The sequence below is a fragment of the Medicago truncatula genome, chromosome 5 (assembly GCF_003473485.1).
Source record: "Medicago truncatula cultivar Jemalong A17 chromosome 5, MtrunA17r5.0-ANR, whole genome shotgun sequence".
Taxonomy (NCBI): domain Eukaryota; kingdom Viridiplantae; phylum Streptophyta; class Magnoliopsida; order Fabales; family Fabaceae; genus Medicago; species Medicago truncatula.
This window is the reverse complement of record NC_053046.1, coordinates 13864217-13892047: the sequence shown is the minus strand read 5'-3', so window position 1 is coordinate 13892047 and position 27831 is coordinate 13864217. Positions and strand designations below refer to the sequence as shown.

At 31.0% G+C, this 27831-nt stretch overlaps 1 protein-coding gene across 2 annotated transcripts; it reads right to left on the bottom strand.

Annotated features, from left to right (window-relative positions):
* Positions 1–15199: 15199 nt before the first annotated feature.
* On the bottom strand, positions 15200–21902 carry LOC11407049 (MADS-box protein SVP). 2 transcript variants are annotated; one of them, XM_003613038.4, is made up of 8 exons: positions 21467–21902; positions 21128–21335; positions 19351–19429; positions 18533–18697; positions 18397–18438; positions 16622–16663; positions 16242–16396; positions 15200–15436 (listed from the first exon to the last, which is right to left on the bottom strand). In XM_003613038.4, the coding sequence occupies exons 2-8, from the start codon at positions 21307–21309 to the stop codon at positions 15418–15420; spliced, it is 684 nt and encodes a 227-aa protein (XP_003613086.1). In that variant the 5' UTR covers positions 21310–21335; positions 21467–21902; the 3' UTR covers positions 15200–15417. The 2 variants fall into 2 exon arrangements, with proteins under 2 accessions (XP_003613086.1, XP_039690744.1); XM_039834810.1 differs by having other exon boundaries at positions 21739–21895.
* Between the last annotated feature and the right edge of the window lie 5929 nt (positions 21903–27831).

Below are 27831 nucleotides of genomic sequence, written 5' to 3'. Positions count from 1 at the left end.
GACAAAAAGGTTTTATGGTTATGGTAGGTTCCCAATAAAAAAAACATAAAAAAAAAAATAAAAAATTAGTTGTGTCATTTTGTTAAAATGGAAAAACTTCCAAGCAAAAAAAGAATGTTATTGAGAGCAAAATATGGGGATTTCTTTTTTTTTTTTTAAGCACAAAATTTTAAATTATTTGAAAATAATATTTAGGTGAGTTGTCTTTCGATTCAATAGATACAATGATAGAATTCTTAAGAGCTTCGACAAAGATAATTACGTATCGATGAACTCCTCACGTTTTTGTATAACGTACACAAATTTCTTATTAAATAGATCAATTTGAGTTTCATGAATATTTATATAATCTCTGATAAAGTTGTATGAAGAGTAAACATTATATTATTTTCAATTTTTAATATGAATATATATTATCCGATAAAAGTTAATCACGACTTAAGACTTAACGTTGTAGAATAATATAAAAGAATAAGGAAGGATATTTTTTTTGGATTTAGTAAGAATTTAATTATTATGCACAAATACTATGAAAAAATGTATATAGAGACTTTCAATTATATATTTTTTTTACAACATCCAATTATATTTATAATGTAGATATGTTTTAAGAATTTTCCTCTCAAAAATATTTGTATTAAGTATTGTTAAAAGATAACATCACAATATGACACCACTGTGAGATATAATTGGAGTTTGTGTAAAACTAATATTTTTTACATTATCAGTGAATACTTATTAAGCTCCACTTTGAAAGTATGAATGTTTTTATATAAGATAGTAAAAACTATACTGGTAATATGAAGGTAATTCAACTTAACTTATATATATTCTTTAAAAGAAGGTAATTCAACTTTTTTTAATTCTGTAAATTATTTTCTTGGATTGTGACGATTACAAAGGGTGAAATAATTTGTACCAAAAAAAAAAAAAAACAAAGGGTGAAATAATTAATGAGCTATGAAGAACTTTCCTTTATTACGTACATGAACCATCGTGACTTTTCACTTTCTATGTTATATTTTTCATTTTATACAAACATAAATGTACTCTAATTCCTCTCCAAAAAAAAAAAAAACAATATGCTCTAAGTCTAATTGTTATTCCATATTCCCATGGTTTTTGAAATAATACTCTAAATCACAGTATTTACTTCAATTTATTATGTTTACGCCTAGGTCAAATACTAAAATTTGTCAAAAAAAAAAAAAAAAAAGTTAAACAATACGTAAAAGAGAAATAAGAGTTTGTTTTAGGCAACAGAGAAATGAAAGTTATTATTGATAAACTAAGAATATCGCTGAGTCATAAAAACTGAGAATGTGATCAAATAAAAAGATATTGATCTACAACTACATATACAATTTACCTGCATGCATTGCCTAAAAAAATTGTTTGCATTGCATGCATCACTTTTTTTCTTTCTTCTAATCATCTGATTTTTATGAGAAGAGAACCTTGATAATACGGGTCGGAAGATAAGTCAAAAAAATATATATATATGTATTTTTACTAAAATATTGAACTTAGATTCTTACGAACGGTCGATCTTTTAGTAGAGTTTATTAATTACTTGAGTTCAATCACTTGATTAACAGTTAACACACATTTAGTTAAATCAATCTGCAATGTCATTTTATTATATTACTATATATACACGATCAAATATGACTAAGATCAATATACAAAAAATGTTTACACTTATATTGTATCCAAATTAAATACCTGAGCCAATGTTTTTATTTTGAGTTTTATACATCTACACAAAACTTCCACAACAAAGTATAAATTTTTTTTTGGTACAACAACAAAGTATAAATTTACTCAGCATAATATCAAATTGACTAGACTTATCTCATGTAAACTTCTTTTTTTTTTTTCCGATCATATATGAACTTGGCTTTGTATTTATGTGTTTGAATCTAATGTATAGGTTAAGAAAATAGTAAATTATTCAATTTGAATTAACTTAAAATATTGAAGAATTTGAAGGATAAAATATGTTAGAAAAACTAAACATAAGATATATATATATATATATATATATATATATATATATATATATATATATATATATATATATAGATGAGGAAGAGATAGCCCGTAAATATTAAAATATGGGTCTTGTTAACGAGTGTCCTAAAGGCACTTTTTAAGGATTTCCAATAAAGAAATTATTTCTTAAAAAAGTTAAAAACTTCAATTTCCAATGCATTGATTTCATAAACTTTGACAAAACTTACTATTTAAAATTATTAAACAATGTTCTAAATGCACTTGTTAACATTTTCTTTAAAATATTACCGAAATCGGTATCATTCCATTCTTTCACAAGTGAAGAGTCTTTTATAGAAGTGATCTCAAGGAAAGCTTTGTTACATAATACTCCATCCGTCCTAAATTGTATGTCACTTTAGAAAAAATATTTGTTCCAAATTGTATGTCACTTTACAATACCAATGAAACATTAATGTTACTTTTCCTATTATAACTTTAACTATTTATTACTCTCTCTTCTTTCAAGTCTTTTATTTATCTTTCTCATAGGACAATTTTGTAAAACAACTCATAATATCTCTTTTCCACACAATATTAATTATATTTTTTAATATGTGTGAAATGCCCAAAACGTCATATAATTTGGGACGGAGGAAGTATCTGCATATGGAGTAGAAATCAAAGTAATATGAGGAGCTGTTTATTTTTATTTTTTGGCTTGTACAAAAAAAATTATATCTTGTGAAATAAGATTTCGTCTGAATAAACTCTGGTTTATCACAAGAAAATGAAACATAAGTGTCTAGTTGGTGACAACGCCACGAATGAGTTGGTGCATGTAAAATGAGTTCCATAATTTTCCAATTCCACAACTTTTCTTTCTAATTTTGAGGTTTTTTTTAAGATAAAATACGAATAGCCAATTCCATTTTATTTCTTTTTTTTATAAGGAAAATTTATAGTTAATAGATGATGCTCTAGTCCAAAGTAGGAATTTCATTGTTTGTTGAACAAGCAAGCTATTTTTCCTTCTAATTTTCATTATTAACATCCCCTTCAAGCTGAAATAAATGTTTATAGTTCCAAGCTTGTTTTGTAGTAAGTTGAAAGGACCATGATGAAGAGAATTTGTCAACATGTTAGCTACTTGTTCCTTTGATGAAAATGGAAGCAAGAGAACAATCTCTGCCTATAATTTATCTGTTACAACGTGACAATCTATTTCTACATGATTTGTCCTCTCATGGAATACTGGATTAGCAGATATACGGATAACTAACTTGTTATCACAATATATGATTAATGGTGGGTGTTCTATGAGAAAATCTTTGAGTAAGTGTAACAACCATTGTCCTTCAAAAGTTGCTTGAGCTAATGCCCTATATTCGGCTTCATATAAAGATCTCGAGACAATTGTTTGCTTTTTTTACTTTTCTAGATAACGAGCTTTCAATAAGAAAATATAAAATATTGGTGTGTATATATATATATATATATATATATATATATATATATATATATATATATATATTTTATAAACTTTATTTGACTTTACAAACTAACAATGACAAAATAAGTTGATGAAGTGAAATAAAACATAAAATCTAGTGTTTTCAAGCAATACACCTAACGATTTAAAAATTATTCATGATGAATTGTCATGCACAAGAATCATGTGTTAAGTTTTGATGATTTAAGAAATTACTCACGTAAAATTTATGTTTTCATGATAAATGACTCAGCTTGTTTGTGAGGCTCTAACTTGAAACCACCAACTGACGACTTATTATACACAAAAACAATCAAAATATAACGTGTATGAATTGTGACATTATTGAATGTGGATGGAGGTTTTTTGTTGTCTGATATTTATTTATTTATATAAAAATAAATAAAAAAATAGGATAAGAATGATTTGTTGGTTCAAAAGAAAAAGATATTAAGACTCAAAAAACATGTAAGAAGATATTTACATTTATTTACCCTTTGAAGACATTGAAGTTTAAATCAAGAACCTTCAAATTTAAGACCTATCTTTTTTTTTTCTTTTTTATCATTAGAATAAACTTTTTTTTAGGGAATCATTAGAATAACTTTTCTATTATTTAGATTGTTTATGAGACTATTAAGTGAAACATACTACTTGTACATGAGCTTACCATTTATCACCGTTGACTCTGGTTTAGTCGTGTACGTATAGTATTGTATATCAACTACATTGGTTACTTGTACATTAAGCATCATCAAACAAACGATTGCAAAGACGGCGTCTTATATAGTTGTGGGAGCTATTGCTCCCTATTCTATTCCTCACCCACAATAAAAATATTGGCCCACTCACAATTTTTTAAAATACATTTCTATTTAAAATACTTACGGTATTTATTTTTAGATAAACCTAGGCAAATGCATCTGAGATATATATTTGTTATGATAGCACAAAACGATATAAGTAATATTTTTTTTATCTGATAGAAATTCATTTATGAAAAATAAATTGAGGAGACATAAACCTAATCCAATTGAAGGAAAAAGACAAACAAAAAAAAAGCTTTTCATATTATGTAAGAATTTCATTCCTATATCCTCGAATATAGTCATTATGTTATGTGTCACTTCATCCCTTCAAGAACCAATATGATAGGAAATGTATTATGTTGTTGATCAGAGATGGAAGTATTGGGCACAATGAACCCACCAAAACTACACTCATGAGAATGAGCGATCTTTACTTTTTTAAGTATCTTCCATAGCCAGCCGCTCTTGCACGAGATCAAGAACAATGACTCATCCACTATCAGTTTTAGTCGAACACATGCACCAATATTGTCTCAACATCAATAGGCGAAGAGGAAAGTCATGGTGAAGGAATAGAAGTATCTTGTTGTTTTTGCATAATTTGAATTTGGTGAAGAATACCTTTATTTAGGTTAATCCATATGATCATCATTGGTTAAGTCTTTAAATGGTACACCCTTTAATTTCAACTCAAATATCAACTTTCAAACAAGCAATAGAACACTATTCTATCCTCTTCCCTAGATTATATTATTAATCATTGTTACTACTCGCCATTGCATTTTTCTTGTGTTTTAGCATTGAGGATAGTTTTTCCATACTCCCTAATTGATTTCCGATGGTTAGTATGGTTAGCATGGAGGATAGTATTCCCCACTCTTCCAAGGAAAATGTTGTTATATAATTCTGAATGGAGCTTTTGAATTTTAACCCTAACAACAACTATTCTATTCTTTTGTGCACTCTAAAAAAAATTGGACGTCATCTTTAAATAATAAGATAATGATGCAACCTTGCATGGACCATCATAGAGAATTTTTGATCATATAAACTTGACAAATACATGCAACACTCATTTTTGAACACTCTCTTTAACATTCACTTTTTTATTGGAGGGAATCGTTACATGTCCCATCCCATTTTATGTGGGTTCTATTTTCAAACTCCAAAGTATAGACTCATAATGATTTAAACCAACAAGAGATAATACCCGGATCGTACTGCTAATTAAACCCAAATTTAGGGCATTTGGCCATTTATAAACTGAAACTCATTCATGTTATTTACTATTTATTTTTATTAATTGAATCTCCCTTTAATGGATTTTTCTTTCAAGTGATATCTAAAAGACGCACGCTCTTTCTTTTTTGAACTTTAGTTAACACAAATTCCAAACCCTTTTCTTCTCCTAGAGATGCTCCCTCTTTTACCCTCTCTTTCATAACCTTTGCAGTTGCATCCACCTCTTCTATGGTTTTGTCTCCCAAAAATTCCCCTTATGGCCATATATGGTTAACTTTATAACACATACCAAATCACGTGTATGATCAATTTTAATAGCTCACTATATGTCAATACACATATTTGGATTTGTCTAGCATGAGAATTAAAATGGTGGTCCAAGCTAGGCTTTATAGTATTAATAATTTGCTTGATCTTGTAGATCCATTCTCATGAGAGTGCTTTCTTCTACAAACAAAAACGGATTAAAAGCTTTGTTACTGAAAGTGGACAGAAACATAAGCCATAACAATTTCATATGCAGTAGTTTGTAATAAAAAAAAAAAAAAAAAAAAAAACAGAATCTCTGCCTTTTGCAGAAAAATGCTACCTCACGTGTTTCCCTTATGCCTTGCCACTTGTGAATTAGAAAAACTTTAACATATCTTATACAACCACTTTGAATCTTGGATTGCAAAAGTTTTGTAGTTTATCATCCCATCCAAGATAAAAGACAACTATATTCTGGTACATACCAAAGAAGGAATTAAGATGAATTGTTATTGACCAACCATATGTTTTAAAAAACTATTTGCTTTGCATCAACCTCCATTAACCGCAATTTTATGCAATATAATACTCTCATCGTTTTAAAATGAATGTCGTTTAAGATTTTTACACACATATTAAGAAATGCATTAATTAAAAGAAAGAGAGGTGTTATTTTACCAAATTATCCTAATCAACTATTTGTTTGTTTTCCATTAAAGAAAAAAGTAATATTTTGGAAGTAGCATATATAATAATAATTGAATGGTACAATTGAAAAGATAAAATTATTATTGCATTGCTAAAAGTGACATTCATTTTAAAATAATTTTTTTTTGTTAAAGTAACATTCATTTTGAGATGGGCACTACTAAAAAAACAAAAATTAGTGAGGGAAATTTTGTGAGGGAAAACGTGAAATCCCTCTCTGATTCCGTCACTAAATTTCACGACCATGAAATTTGTGAAGAATTTCATTTTTTTCGTCGCTAATTTCCCTCGCTAATTTTGCTTTTTCTAGTAGTGGGGAGGAGTACATTGAAGCGTCACTACGACCACAATTTTTTGTGTAAACAAAGATCGTGCAACTGCATAGATTAGTTCCTCGAAGCTGATCGGTCCATAATTTACGACAAAATAGTTAAGTTTTCTCTCAAGAGATTTATAATTGCTATACTCCATTGATAAATCAAACTCAAGACTTTTAGTAAGTTGGACGAGATTCAAAACTATCTATTGGGTACGAGGGCAAGGATTTAAAACCTTATTCCATGTAGTGTTTGAGAAGATCTGTAAACACAATAAAATAAGGAGCTCCATGTATTTCTCGTGTTAAGATTCCCCTTCTAATTGGCCTTAATAAGGAACCTGAAGTTTTATGGTCAAAGACTCAAAGTATGCATGATTACATTGAAGGGAAGATGGGAAATGATGATATGATGATGATGATTCGTTGTCCTTGAATGAGGACAAACTTTTTCATATGGTAACATCGCTGATTGAGTATGGGTTTGGTTTGGTTTTCAGAGACCACGCACACATAGCATTGACAATTGAGCTTTGGTCATGATATGTTGGAACTTCCCTCTATTATATGAATCCATTGGTTTGAATGAAAGAAACTTTGTCCATGTAACATCAATAATCCTTGTGAAAATGATGAGGATTCTGCATTGATTTTAGGGATTTAAAGTGCCCCACAAGTGGGAGCCAAAGTTTTGTTGATAGTAACTTGAATTGACCATGACCAATATATTGTTCTTGACTTATTGCTAGAAAGATATGATAAAAAAAATGGAAAGAACTAGCTTCCCAAACCCTAAATTTTTTCATGCTGTTTGCGAGTGCAAACTTCTAACCTATCAAAAACATTTGTGAGCATTCTTTTTAGTCCCTTCAATGTCTCCTAGACTCTCCGAAACATTTGGAAGATAACTATCGGATAACATTTTTTTTTAACACATTTGATAGATAATGTTCAAAAAACATTTTTCAACACAAAGAGATATTGAAGGCCCAAAAAAAATCTCCTAACATTAATAATACATACCAAAAATTACATTTTTCTCCAACTGCCGCTAGACCAACGCCAATTAAAAAAAAAGACCAATTTAAAAAATGAAAACAGCAATTGCCATAGACACAGGAGCACACTTGGGTAGTCCATGCTCCTCCCTTCAAGGGAAAGTAGGCTTTTTAGCCCAACCTATGACAAAGATCGTCCATGAAGTCTTCTAGCTAGATAGTTGAATTGGATATTTTGTCTGCCATTTGGGATAAATAGTTGTTTGGAATTTTTAGATATTTGTGGAATTTTTAAAAAGTATTTTTTATCTTATTTTATTTTTTAGATTATTTTTTATTTATAAATGAATTTAATAAGTATGAATTATCTTGTTACATTATATCAACTCACGATGAGGAGTGTTCATACAAACGTGATAAAATGGTCAAATATGATGAGTATAAGTAAAATATTGAATTAAATGTTTTTACTCCTATAATTATCTCAATTTTCAATTATCTCGTATCCATTTTAGTGCCTAAAAATAAAGTAATGACATGCTTTTATTAAAAAAAATATTAGTCAAACAATTATAGGGACTACAATATAATTAATTTAGGGTTATGTATGTGGCTTGGTTTATAAATCCTACCTGCTCTGCTCTAGCAACCTTGGCATCAGTTCTCTTTATGTGGTGATGGATTCTCACAATTAATGTAGATATGGTGAAGTCTTGAAGTATCATAATCATTATATTTTAGCTCTCCTCCAAGAGTCATTAACTCTTATACAACGAAAACAATAACAACGTGAGATCAAACCTGTATTTTTCGTGAAGTTAATTGTTGAACATACAAACTTGCAAACATTGGTCAATGGTCATGGTGGAGAGTTTGGCTTATTGTAACTGCTTAATCTTCCCTCTTCTATTAAGTTAATATTGTTTGATGTTTGTAGAGGGATCTTATTCCCTTGATTTGTTTATTAGCTTTCGTTATTATCAAACACTTTCTTTTTTCATTTTCTTCATAAAAACAGTTTTTTAAAAATGATTTATAAAATAGATTTTAAAAACTAAAAAACAAAAGTGACTCAAACCAACCCTAAATCTTCTTTTTTGGGTGAGATAAAAGATGTTAGTTCCCAAAAAGCTCTAGACAATGCCTTGTTTTAAAATTGTACATAGGATACTGTTACATGATTCATTGAGCGAATGAATGTTGGTTCAGTTGGTAAGAATTTGACTTGCCTATAATTTTGTGGGATCAATTACTGTTGTTAATGTGAGAATCTCTTCGGTGGATGATCTGCAAACACTCTTTGAGCTTGAGGCCTCCCCTGACCTAGTGAACGCCGGAGTCTAACTCACATAAATTTTTAATATAAAAAAAAAATTACTTCATTAATTGAACCTAAAACAACGTTTAAAGAATTGCCCTAAAATAACTTGGGTTTTTTTTCTTTCAAAAAATAACCTGGGTTCGTTGTCCAAATATATGAACATTTGGGCCTCCACAATGTGCTGCTGTTGAAAATCTCACGAAAATTGTTTTTCAGACTTCAAAATCATTCTAATAACACATGAAAAATCCGAAAATACGTCAACGGTAGTTAACTACCGTTGGCCAAACCGATAGCGGTAGTTAATTGCCGTTCACACCAGTAAAAACAAACAGTGCAGTCTGCAATTGTAATTCCAACCATTTTCGGCCTGTTTTTTTACCTATAATTTCAAACGGCAATTTCTCATGAAATCAAACCGATACAACAACATCCAGCAATTACAAACAACAACATTTCATAATTTATCAATGATTTGCAAAACCGATAATACGTTAATGTTACACAATTGTTTGGAATTCTCCAAATTTTCCACATTACACTAAAAGTACATTAATTTATAATAAATGTGAAACTCATATATATATATATATATATATATATAATTCAAGGTTGGTTACATCTTGGCCATAAAAAATGGTCATTACATTATATATTCCAAAAAAATACGTCAGTGCATATCGACCAAAAACAGGATGAACATCGACCAAAAAGTGTCATATTCCATCTAATGAAATTAAATCATCTAAATGTTCCACAAGATCTTCGAATTCTTCAGTTGCTTTAACCAGAGTGTCACACAAAATAGGATTGTGTTGATTTGTTTCTTTTTTGGGTGAAACCAGTCTCTCTCCTTTCTCAATGTTCATGAGTGTTCGAAAACGATCGTGTTGATCCAAAAAATCATCTTCCCATGATGCCGCCTCTTCGCTCTTGTGATTATTCCACTCCGTGGATGATGGAGGTAGTGGGCAATCATTTTTCAAAAAAAAGAACAACAAAATGAATTGGGATTAACCCAAGACACATGATGTGGCTTTTCGGGTTAATTGGAGGCCTACCTCTAATTGGAAAAAAAGTCTCTAAGATTCCAATATCAAGGCTAGTTATCTCCACCACCGGCCTATTTTAATAAGTTGCAACGATGTGGCCCATATCCGTCAATGACAACCATTTATCGGGAGGTGCAAAACTACTAACATTTTTTCGAGGATGCAATCCATTCAAGATGTAGTTATAACGGCCCTCGCCCGCATATATCCGCATGTAGTCGTTCTTATGCTCTTTCATCTCTTGAATAAGTGCTCTCTGTATCATAACATGACTTTATTCCGTCAAACCCAAGGATTCGGCTATAGCCCAAAACCCACAATTCCCATCGCCTTTTACATCCACAATTCTATCAATATATGGTCTCATGAATTGTGGCATGTAATACATATGATTCGATGGATCATAAATTCTTGAAACCAAGATAGGCTTAGGAACCGGAACCGGAGTTGGCGTTGGAATCGACGAACGTGGAGAAATGTCAAAGCGAGCACCTTTTCATTTAGGTTGTGAAGATTTTTTTTTGGTGGTGAAGATTGACTTTTCAGAAATTGAGAATCAGTAGTCTCCCACGAAGATGGGATCCTACTTGTCGATTTTGGTGTAGATTTGATTTATTTATTTTTTTTCTTTGCTCCTTTGGTTGGTACCTTTCTTGGAGGTGGTGACAAGTTGGCAACATTGTGGTCTCCAGAAACACTAACAAATGCAGACTCTCTTTGATTTCTAATTTCATTTAGTATGAAACTCTTTTGAGACGTTCTTAAATACCACTCCACTCCTCTGCGACCGAAAACAATTCTTCATTACTTTCTTCGTCACCTATATATAACTTATGGCAATTATGTTTCAACATTTTCGGAATATATGTAGTCAGTCAAAGTGATATTAGCACCCCAAAATAATTTTGTTCCGAAAATTCAATATTTAGATTGTCGAATTTCTTGTGAAGTTAAAATCCAATTCACCTGAACATATTTAAAAAAAATATCATTAATAGAATATTGTTATTTTATCCATTGTAGTGGTTAAAAGTAGAGAAAGAAATGGTGTAGTCCTTCAAGGAGGGCAGATAACGCTACTCGACTAGCTCATCACCAACAAGAAGAGGATGTGCAGCAACATGTGTAGTAGAAACCTTTGTTCTTTCAGCTTAAAAGCAGGATAAATGTGCAGTCTATGATCATGTATACCCCTTAAGATTGCGTATAATCCTTTTGACATAACCCAATGAGATTCCAAAGGGTTGGACATGAATTGGCACACTTTGTTGACAAAAAAAATCAAATCTTAGGACGAGTTATGGAGGCATATTGGAAAGATCCAACAATTGAGCGATACATAAAGGTATCTTCCAATGTGTTAGGGCTAACTTTGCTAAGTTTGCAAATGGACCACATATATAGGACTCTAAGTTGGACTTGACTTAAGCATGTTGGTCTTAGTGAGTAAGTCTCTAACATAGTTTGATGGAGTGAGAGGTAAAGACCCATTAGACTGTTTCTCTTGACTTATTTGGCTAGAAATAAGTCTAAGTCACCCATGTTCCTAAGAGAGAAAATTGAAGGCTTTCAAACCACTACCTAGGGGCTTGTTTGAGGCCATAAAGTTCCTTGTTGAGCTTACACACCATCGAGGGATCACCATTGTCAAAACCTTCGATTGGTGCATATAAAATTCTTCATCAAGCAAGCCAATGAGAAAGCATCATTCATGTTATGTTGTTGAATAGACCACTTAGGTATGACCACAAGTGGGAGCACCAGTCTGATAGCAACTGCTTTAACCACATGGGAAGAGGTCTTGCGGAAATCAAAACGAGTAAATAGTCAATTTCTCTCCCGAAATTGTAGGTTTTGTCAATTACCCCCCTGAAATTAACAAAACTTCAATTACCTCCCTGAAATTGCATAACGTTAATCAATTTACCCCCTCCGTCAATTTACCCCCTGAAATTTTGCACTTATGTGCAAATTGCCCCCTAAACTTGAAAATTTATATATTTTTTTTATCTTTGACTCAAAAGATATTAAAGGCAAACAATTAACAATTATTGATCATATAAGTCTTTATGGAATGTATGTTTAGGCAGCTATTGGTCATGTAAATCTTTATGGAAGGTATGTTACTCATGTGTTTTAAATATATACATATATAGAAGACTTTTTTTTACACAAGTTGGTAATTATGTTAGAGTATGCAGTCATAAAGTACACAAGTCTTTGATAATTGTGTGTCCATAAAGAAAACTCATAGGTTAATATCTGCAGAATGAAGAAGAAACAAGGCTTGGGTTTGTGAATTTGCAACTTAATTAATGATATAATTTTTATAACGTAGGAAATGTCATATCTATTATTAGCTGCGGCATGTTTAATTTTTATAATGCATGTTAAATAGATTTGTAAAAATTTTATCTTGCTCCTTGTTGATAAATATGAAATATGAATGAAAAGGCTGCACATGACAAAACCATGATTTCTTTGGCATATATTCATTCATTTTCTTGTGAATAGAATTTTTATGACAATAGGTACAATATACTACTTGAAGAACTAAATGTATGATTTTTTATAAGAAAAAAAATCTAAATTTTTAAGTTTATGGGGCATTTTGTACATAAGTGCAAAATTTCAGGGGGGGTATTTGATCATAACCGTAAACAGTTAACAAAAAAATTTGACGGAGGGGTAAATTGATTAACGTTATGCAATTTCAGGGGAGTAATTGAAGTTTTGTTAATTTTAGGGGGGGTAATTGACGAAACTAACAATTTCAAGGGAGAAATTGACTATTTACTCAAATCAAAACCTAGCATTTGAATTAACCCTTTTGCAACCAATCTTTTATTTGCACCTATTCACATTGCTATCTGAACTTTTTTAAACAGAAACACACACTTGCATCCAATTGGATGTCTATTAGGGAGTAGAGGAATCAATGTCCAAGTTTGATTATGTTTATGATACACCCGCAAGTCTACTACATGCATATTGTTGTAATAAAAATTTATCGATCCCCAAGGAATTGTGATCATATTAAGGTTACATTTTCTCCTAAGTATGTAGTTCGTATAGGAAGCTAAAAATTGGATAGCATCCATTATAAAGAGATTTTGTTCTTTAATATCTTTGAATTGTCTCCTTATCTCTTCATGACGCTTAGATTGTATTATCATGAAGTTTTCCAACAAGTTATATTGGAAACTTAGGTGCCTAGCAAATTGTTGTGGGGTTTGATTAGGCGGAGGGTTTTTGGTGGTATTAAATCGATTACCCCTCGATCCATGATTTGCAACTTGTTTCCCCTTGGAGAATTGTTCCAATTCTTCCAATTAAATCCCCTATGGCTATTTGCTCCTATTAGACATTCTATTGAAAGACAAAAATAAAATTAACAGAAGAAACATAAGCAATAGTCTAAGTGATAGACTTAGGAGTATTTGTTGAAATAAAAGGAAACTCGTAAACGTAGTAATATCTTACACAACCTTGGAGAAGAATATCACCAGTTTCCTGAGATTTGACAAGAGACTCATTAGCATTAAACTGGAAATAGACATTGTTATCACGAGAAAACCGACTCACACGAATAAAATTTATGGTGATAGAAGGAACACGAAGTAGGTTATGGAGAACTAGAGACATATGGTTGTGTAAGGGAAGGAAAGTTATTTGAACTAGAGGAATTAGTGTGTGAACCTTTTCCATTGCCTATGTATACATGATCATGGCCCTCAAATGTAGTAAAATTTTGTAGGTTATGTGCATCACCAATCACATGAAACGATGCACCAAAATTATGGGACCGTGAATTAGATGAGGCAGGAGTGGCATTGGTGTGGAGAGCAGTAGGATGAGTAATTAGCATAGCTGGAAGAAGCATCTGAATTTAATTAAGGTCTCATCCTATTTGGTTGAAAATAAGGGAAACAAGAAGGAACAACGAGAGGCATTGGTCTGTCCAAAGAAATCACCATTAGTATAAGCTCCAAATGAGGGTTGATATTGTTGATTAAACATATGATAGCACATGAGAGCAGTATGACCAAATAGAGCACAATTGACACTAGATATCGGAGTTACAACCTCCTCGGCCTCTACCACCACGAGAACCACACCCTCGTCTAAATGAATTGTAGCCAGGTTCAACAAATGCGATGAAGATGATTCATTTGGTGGAGGACATGACTCAACAGTAGTATAATGTGGTTGGGATGATGAAGTATGTGTCAAATTGAGCGAGGCCACATCAGTTAGAGTTTACTTCTTGAACTTGTCTAAGAGAAGTCAATGAGAGAGGATAATAACTTTATTACTTCAACGACCTCATCAAGATACATGATATCAAACTTACTATGAATAACGGACGTTGCATGACCGTAATCCAAGGAAAAATCTTCGAGGATCACGTCAATGTGATGATTGATTGGAACTAGATCACCAGTAGTTGCTGATGCATCATTTGTCTTAAGAATTAGGAGATAATACTTGAATGGAGAATATTTTTAGAGTACTGGCGCGAAGCTCAACACGAAGATGACATGCTTTAGCACGGGTTTGCTTCTAAAAATAGGTGAAAAGCCTATCTCAGAGTTTAAATATGCATTAGAGCAACTGATAACACAAGAAAGATTCACACTGGACAGTGTAGATTGGAGAACTGGTAGAAACATTTGATCGCGTGACCTCCACAAAGCGTACGCAGGATTGAGTGTTCCACTTTGTCAAGCTTCATCCCTAGTGCACTGCATCTGACTTTCTAAGCTAACAAATTATTTTCATTCCATTTCAACAAATTCTCTTAGGCATCATCGTGCAACCATGCCAAGCAAAATCACTATATTGGCAGATTGAACTCACAATTCCACACTTTTAGCAGCATATGCATCATAATGCAAATGCATCATAACATTCCAGCACCCACCATATTGGTAGATTGAGCTCATGTCATGTATAATTCATTCAACGACCCTCAGCAATTACTGAGTTTCTAAAGAAAAAACGTTAACTGTTCTAGTTAACTAAATGTGAATTAAACTCAAACTGGAAATTACTTTTTTTCTTAAATAATTTCCGAACGAGATGATCCAGAATACCTGAAGTCATTACAAATACATACATATACACATTTTACAGGGCAAAAGATTAAAGCCACGATATTCATCTACGAAATTTAGCCAACAAGAACTCTTGCGGATTTTATAAATAAGGTTTAACCCTCGCACAAATCTACTATCAGCCAGCATATGGAAGCCTGCAGGTGCAAATAGTACATGAAACAAGATCAGTAAACAAAAGACAGTTTTCAACTCTACTTACATGATTAAAAATGTACATAATTTCTTTTAAAAAAATTATTTAGGGTAAGAAATAAAAATTAGCAAGTTTTTATACTTTTCACTTGGTCTACACTTTGATAGAATTAGAGACGATTTTCTACTTTTCAATTGATAATAGTAAACTCATGTTTGGTCATTTTTAAGTGGGTGAAAATTAACAAGTTTTATTTAGAGGAAAAATTAGCAAGTTATAACAGCAAATTTGTAAAATACACATGCAATCAGGTATAAGTTAGCAAATATTTGAGAGACTAATTTCTAATTTACCGTCACTCATTTTAGCATGTCTAAATTAGCAAATTAAACTAAAAATTTATTAGATAGATATTATTTTTTTTTTTAGAAGAAATAGATCTTAATATTTGACTTGCTAATTTGCACATACTAAAATTAAATGGGTTGGGTGTAAACTATTTAGCAAATTAAACCTCATATTTTCATTTATATATATATGCCACATTATAATAATAAATTATCTTCTATTATTTTTTGGTACAAACTTCCTTTCTTCTTTTCACCATTAAAATTTTGGATATCTCGAATATGTTGACAATCCATTGCCATATGCAGAGTCTCGGATCAAACACTAAATTTCTTACTTATTCATCTTATTGGAAAAAGTTCAAACCATTAAGCTACATGACTCAAAAAAATAGCATTATATGCAATGACACGTTGAATGAAATGGTATTAAATGTATGTAAATTAAAGTGAACTAACCCCAATTTAAGCGAGGTGTCTGAGCTCTCATAGTCCTGGGGAGGACCAGTAGAGTTGTAAACATTGGTGACTGATTCTGAAGATTGACCTTCTTCAGTAACCATGTTCTCAGATTCAACTCCTCCAAACATTTTACCATTAAACATACCTGACACCTAACACATACAAGTGATTTTATATCAGATGTACAAATTTATTCTAAAACAAGTAAATATTACTTGCACAATGTACATATGTGAGAAAAAAATAATAGAAAATATATAAATGTGTGAAATTTTGTCACATATCATTAGGAAAATTTATTTTAGATTAAATAAGATAGGAAAAAAAAAAGTCTGCATGAGGAAAAATAGACACAAAAAAGATAAAGAACATCGTACATGTCGCTTTAGTCGGTTGTTCTCTTCCATCAGTTGTCTTCCCTGCAAGTTCAGCAAGAGTTTTTTTTTTTTAGACAAAGTTTAGTAAGAGTTGTTTTTTGACTGAAAATAAGAGTTATAAGTTGAAAGTCAGAAGAAACTAAATACAATGTGATGAATATAAAAGATTGATTATGATTTGATGAATTGTTCTTAGTTACCAACACAACTAAATACAATTGGTGGTGGAATCCAAATGAGTGTTGAAATATGTGTTATTCGGGTGTTTATTTGGATTCAGTTGTGAAAATTCATGGTGATGTGATGTTATATATCCTTTGGTCGGTATGATGGTTTTTTGGAGGGTTTTTTAATGGAGTCGCGGACGATAGATAGATGTTTGGAAGTTGTTTTTGAGGTCATTTGGGATAAAATTTGAGGTTTTTGGCTCAAGTGTGGTTTCTGCTCTTATGTGGGGGTTTGAATTTGTTTTCTGCGTTGGCTTAAATGAGGCCTTTAAAACTGCATTTGTTTTAAGTGGGGTTTGGATTTTAATAATGTAATTACAGAAATTAAAACTTTCTTTTCTTTTCATCAATTTATATGCTTAAATTATGTAACCTACAATTTTAAAACTTTCTTTTCTGATTACATTATTAAAAAGAAAAAAAAGTTTTGAAATTGTGCTAAATATTAATTATTTTTGCCCTATGAAATTTAATTTGTTGCCCAAATAATATTCCCACTCAAAACTCTTGGGCAACACTTAAAGTATAAAGGATTAAATATAACTTTGATTCTTAAAAAGATATAAATTATATTTCAGTATTTATTTATTTTTAATCCTTATATATATTGTGTGTTTTTCGGTCCTTCAAATAAGACTAAGATACTTTATATATACTTAATTTGGATACAAAATTGTTGTCCAACGTTGTGTATGTGTGTACAAACATGTAGGATACATTTTATTTTCTATTACCTTTTCCTTTATATATAGTTTCAATCGAAACAACACTTATAAATTATAGGCTTAAATATATATTTCATCCTTGTAATTATGGGTCGTTTAAAAATTGGTCTATGTATTCGTTAATCCTTGCAAACTAGTCTTGCAATCATTAATCATTTAAAATTTCGTTCTTTGACCAACTTAATCACTGCCACACGTGAAATTCCAATTTTGCCCTTAAGAAGAGGACAAAATATTGAAAAAGAACTGGAAATCCAGGGGTAAAATTGGAATTTCATGTGTGATAGTGATTGCCACGTCATCAAATTAGTGACGTGACAGTGATTAAGTGAGGAGAGGGACGAAATTTTAAATGATTAAACAATGCAAGGGTAAATTACCAGGATTAGCAATTACAGGGACCAATTTTTAAACGACCCCTAATTGCAAGGATAAAATATATATTTAAGCCTAAATTGTATATATTTAACAAAAATGATATGAATTTTCTAAAACTCATTCCTCACTTCATTTTCTCTTTATCTTTTTCTGTTTTCATCATATCATTAGCATACCACATTATTATTTTTCTACTTTTTCTCTCTAGGTGTATAGTGTATATAATATAGATGTCCAAATAACATTTTTCTATATCTATAACAAAGCTGGTATGTGTTTTTGTCAAAAAAAAAAAAAAAAAAAAACGCTGCTATGTGCTGTTGAATTTTTATTGTTTAAATAATTTCAATCTTTGCTTAACTCTCTCCATCAGCTCTAGCTAATTAAATTTGTCGTCCAATTAATATACTAGTTTGAGTGCATTTGATTTTTTCTAAATTCTAACCTTTGTTTGGAGCTCATTGATCTCCATCATAATCTTCTCTCCCTGAAAACTCGAAAGATATTTTAGAGAAATATTAATAAATATAATCATTAAAAAAATTAATTAAATAAAAAAAGTAGCAGGTAGAATTGAAGACCTTGGTTTCAATTACACGGCCCAATCCAATTTCAAGAGACTTCTCCAATTGTTGTAACTCTTCCAGACTCAAACCTTGGAGATCCTCTCCCCTCATCTGCCTTAGTTGATGGCTCTTCTGAGCAACTTCCTTGCTCAATCTAGAACAGTTGCTGTTTTCAACTAGCTGCAGTATAACAAAACCATGAGAAATATTTCACCATATAAAGAATACTGTACACGTTACTTTCCTCCAGTGGAAAGACTTTTGTAATTTTTTAAACAACTAATGTCTATATGTTAATTACTTTATTTGTAAGTATTTTTACTATAGGTGAGAATTGAACTCGAGACCAACTTCATCACTCTACTTATTAACTCTCATGCCCCAACCGCCAAGTCAATCTTATATCCCGTGTGAAAAGGTCATATTATTTCTTGATTTTCAAATAACCCTGACGCACGCAAGCCATATAACATGGAATCTTTCTCCCAACATTTTCCTGTGAAGTATCAAGTCTTTAAATTGATCAACATGAACTAAACTATTATTTGATAGAGGACAATAGACTCTCAATCAACGCAAGATATCCACAAACAGTTGTCCATACATAGGATACTCGAAAAACATATGATTTGTATATTTTTCCGGAAGTCTTGTGTTCAAAAGCGCCATGCCAGCACAGATACCTTCAATGGTACCAATCTATTCAAGATTTTCTTTTCCTAGTGACGATCAATACATGTTCATTTTGTTACATAAAAAATCGTGATTCAATTCGATTATTATTTCCACAAGACATATAATGATAAAATACTAAATATAGAAATACAACCAACCTGCAACTCTAGCGACGGTTCTTCAAGCTTTGCCAGATTCTTTGAGTGCAAATGATGTCTTTCAAGTATTTCCCTCATGCTTCATTGCACAAATATCATTGTCAAATGATAGACCAAACATCAGAGTTGAGAACTACCCTAATTAGTGTCAGGTCCGAATAAAAAGTACTAAACAAATGCAAAAATGTTATAAAAGCATTAAAATTACATAGCAGCTGCATTACAAAGTTAGAATTGTGAAACCTAATACAGGAAAAAGAAATGAAATTTACATAAGCAATCTTTACAAACAAATGAAATACAAACACTTTATATTAAAGGTGTCTTAATATGTGTCAGTATCTTTTAACACCGACATGACACTAATGTAGTGGAATTAGATATTTAATAGCTTATATTTCCTTAAATTATTTTATTGTTTTCCAATCAGCATCCTGTTTGGTGTCCATGACTTAGGCTGTGTAAGCGATTCATTACAAACCCTTAATCAGAACCTACTAAAAGCAAGCATTCATCACATCATGCTTATAAATTAGGCTTAATTGTACTTTTGGACCTCTATCTTTTCAAAAGTTGCGGTTATGGACCTCTAACTAATTTAAATACAAAACAGCCCCTTATGTTTTGATTCTTTGGCAGTTTTGGACCCCCAGTCCATTGTTGACTCGATCAACGCTGATGTGGCACCCTAAGTGAGGTGCCACATGTCAATATTTTTTTTATTTTTTTTGCCTTGGGGGTCCAAAACTGCCAAAGAATCAAAACATAGAGGGCTGTTTTGTATTTAAATTAGTTAGGGGTCCATAACCGCAACTTTTAGAAAGATAGGGGTCCAAAAGTGCAATTAATAAATTACAATGGCTAGTCTTCTGTTCATAATTAGTTCAAATTATGCAAACAGAAATTATATATATTTAATTTTTACACATGTATTCTTATAATATGTGTGTTTTGATGTCAAATACAGTTTTTATTTTATTTTTACACATCTATTTTGAAAAGGGTTTCGCTAGAAGACACTTTTTATGAAGGTGTCTTTTAGCAAGTTATCCTATAGGCCTTTGCTAAAAGACACAGCTAATTTTTATGAAGGTGTCTTTTAGCAAGTTTATGACTAAAAAGTGGATAATCACATCTTGAGGTGTTGATTGCTAAAAAACACCTTCAAATGATGTCTTCTAACAAAACACCTTTTGAAAATATGTGTAAGTTATAGGAAATAAAAAGTAAAAAATATAGTATAAGTTATATTTATTTTGATGTCCAAAGAAGAAAACTCTTATATGAATCATAGATAAAATAAACCCTTAAATATATATATATATATATATATATATATATATATATATATTTTGTGTTAACCTTCCCGTTTCATAGAAAATAGGATCTAGTAATCGGAGTTTGGTCGTGAGTTAAGGATAACCAAATCAAAAATAATAAACTCTTATATTTGTAAACCTTTAATTTTTCTCCACTCATTTTTATTTTCTCTTCATCTTTCTCTTTCTATCACATCATTTTCTTATCCCATACATCACATCACTATCTATTTAAATCTCTTGATGTAAAATAGATAATGGGTGTGCATAAATCATTTCCTAGATTTGATGGGAGTATATACATAACTTTAAGACTGCAAAAAATAAAAGTATCAAAACACAGAATTCTAATTCTATTCAGTAATACGAATCAACACAGTTTGAAATAGTTTATTTAGTAAAAATAATAGTAATGGGTTTTTCCTTCATTGATTTGAGTTAGAGAGAGAAAGAAAGACCTTAAGTTGGAGTATTCAAAGAGTTTCCCAGTAGAAGAGAAAATGATGAGAGCAACATCAGCATCACACAAAACTGAAAGTTCTTCAGCCTTTTTGATTAATCCTCTTCTTCTCTTTGAAAAAGTCACTTGTCTCGCCGTTGAGTTTTCAATCTTCTTTATTTGAATCTTCTCACGAGCCATATCCCTTCTTTACCTTAATTTATCCTCTTTTGGATAAAATAATAATAACAGAAAGATAGTTAATTTAACACCTTTATTTTTTGCTATATATATGAATGAATGATAATAACACACAGAATGAACCAGTGTACAATTAAAAGAGAGAAAGAAAACTAACCTAAAAAAAGATGAGACAAAAGCACAAGAAGGAAATGAAAGATGTGTAAGTTGACTATTTATGGTTTTTTTTTCTGTTTAAAGCAAAAGCAAATAAAAGTGCTTCTGTAAGAAATATGATGCAGATTTTTAGCTAATTTTAGTTTTGTTTAGGAATTTCTAGGTTCTGTAAGAAATCAACTAGTGAACAAATGGTGGATTTATTTGTTTTTGGAGAAAATGAATATTGAAATTGTGTGATGGGTGGTGAGGGTTTGGAAGGGTGAATTGTACTTTGTGGAATTTACTTTCCTTTTGAGGGAAAGGCGTTGGTATTTGGAATGATAAAGAAAAGAAACTTAGGTTTTGGAGCTTTTGTTTGTTTGGTTCGTGAGGTCTTGTTCTTGATCAAAGCCACCAATGAAAAAAGAGAAAAAAAGAGTGTGAGTGTGTGCAAGTGTGATAAAAGTAGACCCCTTTATGGTAAGGTCAGGCAACGTGTCTGTCTCGCTCGTCTTCCAAAGGTCGCAAGGGTTTGTGACTAATCAAACACATAGATAAATGAGTTTAATCATATAATAATGTGATGTAAAGTTCGACAAAATATATTACATCCGTCTTTAATTATAAGATTCTTTTAAAAAAAAAAATTATTTCTTTTTATAAGATCTCTTTATTATTTCTAATTACATTAATTATTTTTTTATATATGGAAAATATAAACTAACTCTCTCTTTTAAGGATAAAATTGTAAAAACAATAGTGATTACAAACAATTTTAATACAAATATTCACTTTTTTAATTCTCATGATTTTATCAAAATGGTCTTATATATGGTAAATTATATGGTACACCCAACATTTTGAGTGTACCGGTAGATTAAAGAATTATATTAATAATCAAATTAGTTGTTTTTTTGAAGAAAAAAAAAATTTAGTCAGATAGTCTAGTGGCTAGAGCTCACACAATTAAATTATGGAGAAGTGGAGTGTCCGGGGTTCGAACCCCGTCCCCTGCATATAATATGCAATATCTCTACCCAGTGTTTTGAAACTCGGCTCGGACCGGTTGAACCGGGAACCGGTGGGTAGGCCGGTTCGAGCAAGTCATTGGATAGGCCATGCAATTAGCTCGGCGAGAACCGGTTAAAACCAGTAAAAACCGGACAAAACCGGTGACTCGGCCGAGTTTTTGGTTGGACCGGTTCATATTTTTTTTCCATAAAAAAATCAGAAACGAAAAATAAAAGAAAATTTGAATTTATTAGTCATTAATAAGAACAATTATGTAATTATGTATGGTTTAATACCGATTAATGTCCATTATACACGAATTAACTACTAATTAACACCAATTTCAATTTTCATGGTAGCTAGAGTAAATGCTGATTTGATTTTTAATTTTTTAGAAAACACCAGAATATGAAAAAGTGAGGAATCGAACCATTGCTGCAACAATTTGTTTGTATTAACAAATGAAATAGATTGTATATTTAAGCATATTACATTTTCATTTTTTAAGTGGAAAGAACACATCATTTTTTTTTTTGGAACTCATCATAATTTATTTTGACAACAAAACTCATCATTATTAAATATAAGGTGACAACTAGGCTACCCATGAAAGAATGATGGGTAATTTACCTCAACCAATACACATTAGTCACATAAGCGCATATTCATGAACTATCTTGACCCCACAAATAAATTGCTCATTTTCATTGGTTGGTGGATAAATTACCCACCATTCTTCAAAGGTAATTTAGAAAAAACCTAAATATAATACCTACACAATAATAATAATAATATCATCTCTCCCCTAAAAAAAATGTATGTATCATATATTTTTTTAGAAAATCTACCTATTATATTAATATTAATATATATGCAAAGCAAAATCAATTTCCTTGTCAACAAAATATAACTATACTCTTTTTGTCAAAAAAAATATATATATATAACTATACTCTTTAAAAAAAATATATAGATATATAACTATTAATATACATATTACATGTTATTTTTTACTCCCTCCGTTCCTTTATAACTGTCACTTTTACAGAATTTTTTTGTTTCCAATTAACTGTCACTCTCAAAGTTCAATGTAACATTAAATGTTGTTTTTTCTATAAAGCTCTTAGTAATTTATTGAAGAGAGAAGAGTATATGAAATATGATATTAAATAATCAAGGATATTATAGGCAAAACATAAGTTATTGTATCAAAAGTAGTGAAATACATTTAGTGTCTTGGTTTATGTAAAAAGTCAAAATGTGACAATTAAAAAAGAACAAAAGTAGTAGTTTTTAAGTGATCGAGTCATCGGTTCAATCCGATTTAATCTAGTTAAATACATCAAAAAATTAAACGTAAGACCGAGTCAACTTATCGAGTTATTCGGTTTAATCCGGTTCAGTCATGCGGTTCAACCAGTGACTCAGTGGTTCGACCATTAACTCATTGACCCAGTACCTATGCCGAGTCGATGACCGAGCCGAGTTTTAAAACTAGGTCCCTACCAACTGAGCTAAGCTCACGGGGATAAAAGAATTATTTTCTATCATTGACAGTTATAATTATTAAATCTTATTTACCAAAAGTGTCGATGAAATAAAATTTAATTTTTTTGAATTTTTATTGCTCATAATAAAGAATATTGATTATTTTTTATGTGAAAATGTTAAAAATTTAATATAATTCTTATAAACAATGAAATGATGTTTTTTCTCATAAGATGATGTTTTTAAAATATAAATATTGACAATAACTACTTATTTTATAAAATGATCGTTAATTTATAAATTTGTGAAGCAGGGGTATCGATACACCTCAATTTATATATAGGGGCGAAGTTAGTACTGATTAAACACACTCATATAAGTTTGAATGAAGTAGTCTTTAGAATTGGCAAATTTAATTAAGGAAAATTCTACGGTGAAGTCATGAAAATGACTTTTCTCATGAAGTTAACACTATAACATCAAAACTGTAGTGAGTAACACCTCACTGTTTGTACACTTGCATATGTATCATCAATTCATCAGATTAACAAAACTTCACTTAATCTAATTTTATTTTATCTTGTTTCAAGTGTAACACCCTACAAAGCGTAACACTTAAGACTATCATATAATATCATCAAATTTGTTTGCATGTTAAAGATGCCAACGATAAAATAGTACCTGTTAGTCCAAGATGTTGCAAGCATTACTAGATGAATTACTATTGATCATTAATCAGTAATCAACAATTTAACTTTTTCAAACATTAAAATCAAAATTAACATTTTCAAAAAAATCAGCTTTCTGACTGCACCGTAGAAGCTCTCTTTAATTAATTAAATCTCTTAAAGATTAAACATTTTAATTATACTAGTAATATTTAATCAATCATAGTACATAAAACTGTATAACTAACACTTCCTTCCTTAAAAAAAAAAAAAACACTAACACTAGTCACTTACAAAATATCACCACAAAAAAAATCACTTACAAAAATAATTAAATTAACGAGAGAAAAACAGTATGATATCTTCCAAATATATCATGAAATTCGTACAGTGTTTGAAATTGCAGTCATAATGCTCTTCTGGCACGTCTAACCAGGGACAAAACAACACTAAGAAAAAGGTTTTTAAAATGACTGGTTAAATATGTTTTTAGTCCCTATAAATATTTCAACTTTTTATTTTAGTTCCTCTAAAATTTTCCTTCAACTTTTAGCCCTATAAAATTTTGAGTCACTACTTTTAGTCCCTATTTTTTCAGTTATTTTTTAATGAAATTGTGCAAAAATGTGTAGAATATTGTAAAAAAAAATTCACAAAAAAAGTTAGAATTTTTTAACAAAACACAAATTTAATATGAATTTTTAACCGTAAAAATTCATATTAAATTCATGTTTTTTTCAAAAAAAAATAAAATTTATGGAGATATTCTTATAATATTATGAATTTTTCTGAAAAATTTTATTCAAAAATATGAATTCTACATATGAGTTTACTTTAAAAGAGAGACCAAAAGTAGTGATTGAAAATTTTATAGGAACTAAAAGTTGAAGGAAAATTTTAAAGGGACTAAAACAAAAAGTTGATATATTTATAGGACCAAAAACATATTTAATCCTAAAATGAATTAAATGTCGTTTAAGTATGATATGATTATTTATTATTTTATAATTTCAAATTTTTTCAAATATCAGTATATTTCAAAATATGGATTTACCTTCACAATCTCCGCCATAAATCCCTTCAAAGTTCTTCTTTAAACAAACAAAAAGGTTATGTAATAAGCACAAGCTCCCGGTATACTTTGATGAAGAAAAAAAAGTCATATTATACGTACACAATAAAAGAAAAATGTGGTGGTGACGGACGTGTCGTGTGGAGGGGGTGATGTATGGTTTCGATAGGTGTTATCTGTTTCCGGTGGCTACAGGTGTGGCGGCATCTCTTTCATTCACGATTAATCCTCCTTCAACAAACTCCCGAATCGTTTGTCGTTGTAAGGATCGTGGTGGTTGGGGTTTGTTCACGACGGTGGTCGTGGGCTTCAGATTTTGCTTGATTTGGTGGCAGTCCTCCATATCACTGCGTGTTCGTTATTTTTATCATTCCGATGTTGTATTATGTTGTGTGGTGGTGGTGGTGGAGGTGGTTTTGCGAGGGGATCATGAGGCAGTCTTAGTGAAGTTTGGATAGGTGGTCGTGGTTTTTTTTTTTGACTCGGATTTGGTGTCGGAACGGTTTGTGGACGGGAGCTATATTACGGGGTGGCTAGTGTTGTTTAGGTGAGGAGACGGGTGTTTGTTGGGGGTGATTTCCTCTGGAGGTTGCGTTTGTTATTCAGGTCTTTGTTCGTCGTCACTAGCTCTTGTTTGCGTTTCTGGAGTTGTTAAGGTGTTTAGGGTGTTTGGAGGGAGTTGGCCCGTGGAACTATGCCTTTACCTTTTGGTCGGTTTGTTGTTTGCACCGCCGCTTATCATGTCGTTTGTCATAATTTTTGTATGCTGGTTTTCGGTGGGCCGGTTACTTTTGCTTCGAGATCAAGAGTCGGTGTCTAGCTGCAATCTTATTTGACTTGATTTTGTGTTTCTCTGGTGTACCGAAGGTGAGGGGTGCCTTCTGATTTGGTCCTAAAGTCTGGTGGGCCGATCACTTTTGATTCGAGATCGGGAGTCATTACTTTGGCTCAAGTTTGGTTTTGGGCTTTTTATGGTTTCTTTCGGTGGATCGGAAGTTGAAAGGTGGTGGAAACTGATTGATCTTTTCGGATGTGGCTCAGCTTTGGCGTTGAGGACTGGGAGTTTAATTTAGAGGGGTGTTTCGTTGGGGGAGAGTTGTGACGATGGGTGATGTGGGATATTGTTTTTACAGTAGTCGTCTTCATGAAAAAGTCTGTTTTAGGAGATGACATGTATTTTGGTGGGAGTTGTCCTCAAGGGTATTTTTTAAGGTGTTTATTTTCAGGTGTTCCGCCTATATACGGCGCCTTTAGTTTGTACTCTCAGTTTCACACCGGTCTCTGTTCGTCTTGAGCAGAGACCTGGAGGTTAAATAAAATTTGCTATTTCAAAAAAAAAAAAGGTAATTTGACTAATGAAGAAAACTCGATTATTTCGTAAAAAAACTTCATTATTAGAGTTTTGCGATGTTTTGTACTCGTGAATTTAACTCAATTGATAGGTACAATGTATAATATACGTAAGGTTTGGGGTTCAAACTTCGGCCACCACAAAAAAAAAAGAGTTTTGTGATGCTTTATTGGGGTTGTTATATGAGCTTTCGAGGGAGACTATAATTTTATATTAAATTACACTATGTGCCCTTTAAGTTGTTTAATTATAATAAATTGGTTTTTTAAGTTTTTTCATACCGCTTAAGTCATTTAAGTTAATTAATTGTAACAAGTTTGTCTTTTAAGTTTTTCCGTACCAATTACGTCTTTTAAGTTATTTAATCGTAAAAATTTAAGGGATTTCAGACCTAAAAATGTAAGTTATTCAAGGTCTAAAAGTTACAGTTAAATAATTTAAAGGACTTAAATGTTACACAAAAAACTTAAAAGACTAACTTGTTACAATTAAATAACTTAAAAACGTAAGTGATACAAAAAAACTTAAAGGAGTAATTTATTATAATTAAATAATTTAAAGTATCAACGGTGTAATTTATATATATATATATATATATAATTGGGACGCTAGAATGTACCGTAAATCCAAGCATTGGCTCACTAATGAGATAATTATATAGATTTTTAATTTTTGGTATATGAGAAATTTTATTTTTTTCATCCTTAACTTTTTTGTTTCCAGTAGTGAATGTAATGAAACATTTCTTACTCTAAAGTTAGATTAAAATATCCATGGTTATGTGACATAAGAGT

Bases quoted from the DNA above. Each gene is read 5' to 3' on its own strand.
- LOC11407049 (XM_003613038.4), bottom strand. From the start codon at position 21,309: ATGGCTCGTGAGAAGATTCAAATAAAGAAGATTGAAAACTCAACGGCG. The intron at 18,698-19,350 runs GTTGGTTGTATT...GTTATACTGCAG, and splicing joins AACCGTCGCTAGAGTTGCAG to CTAGTTGAAAACAGCAACTG. The intron at 16,664-18,396 runs GTTAGAATTTAG...CTGAACTTGCAG, and splicing joins TCAATGAGCTCCAAACAAAG to GGAAGACAACTGATGGAAGA.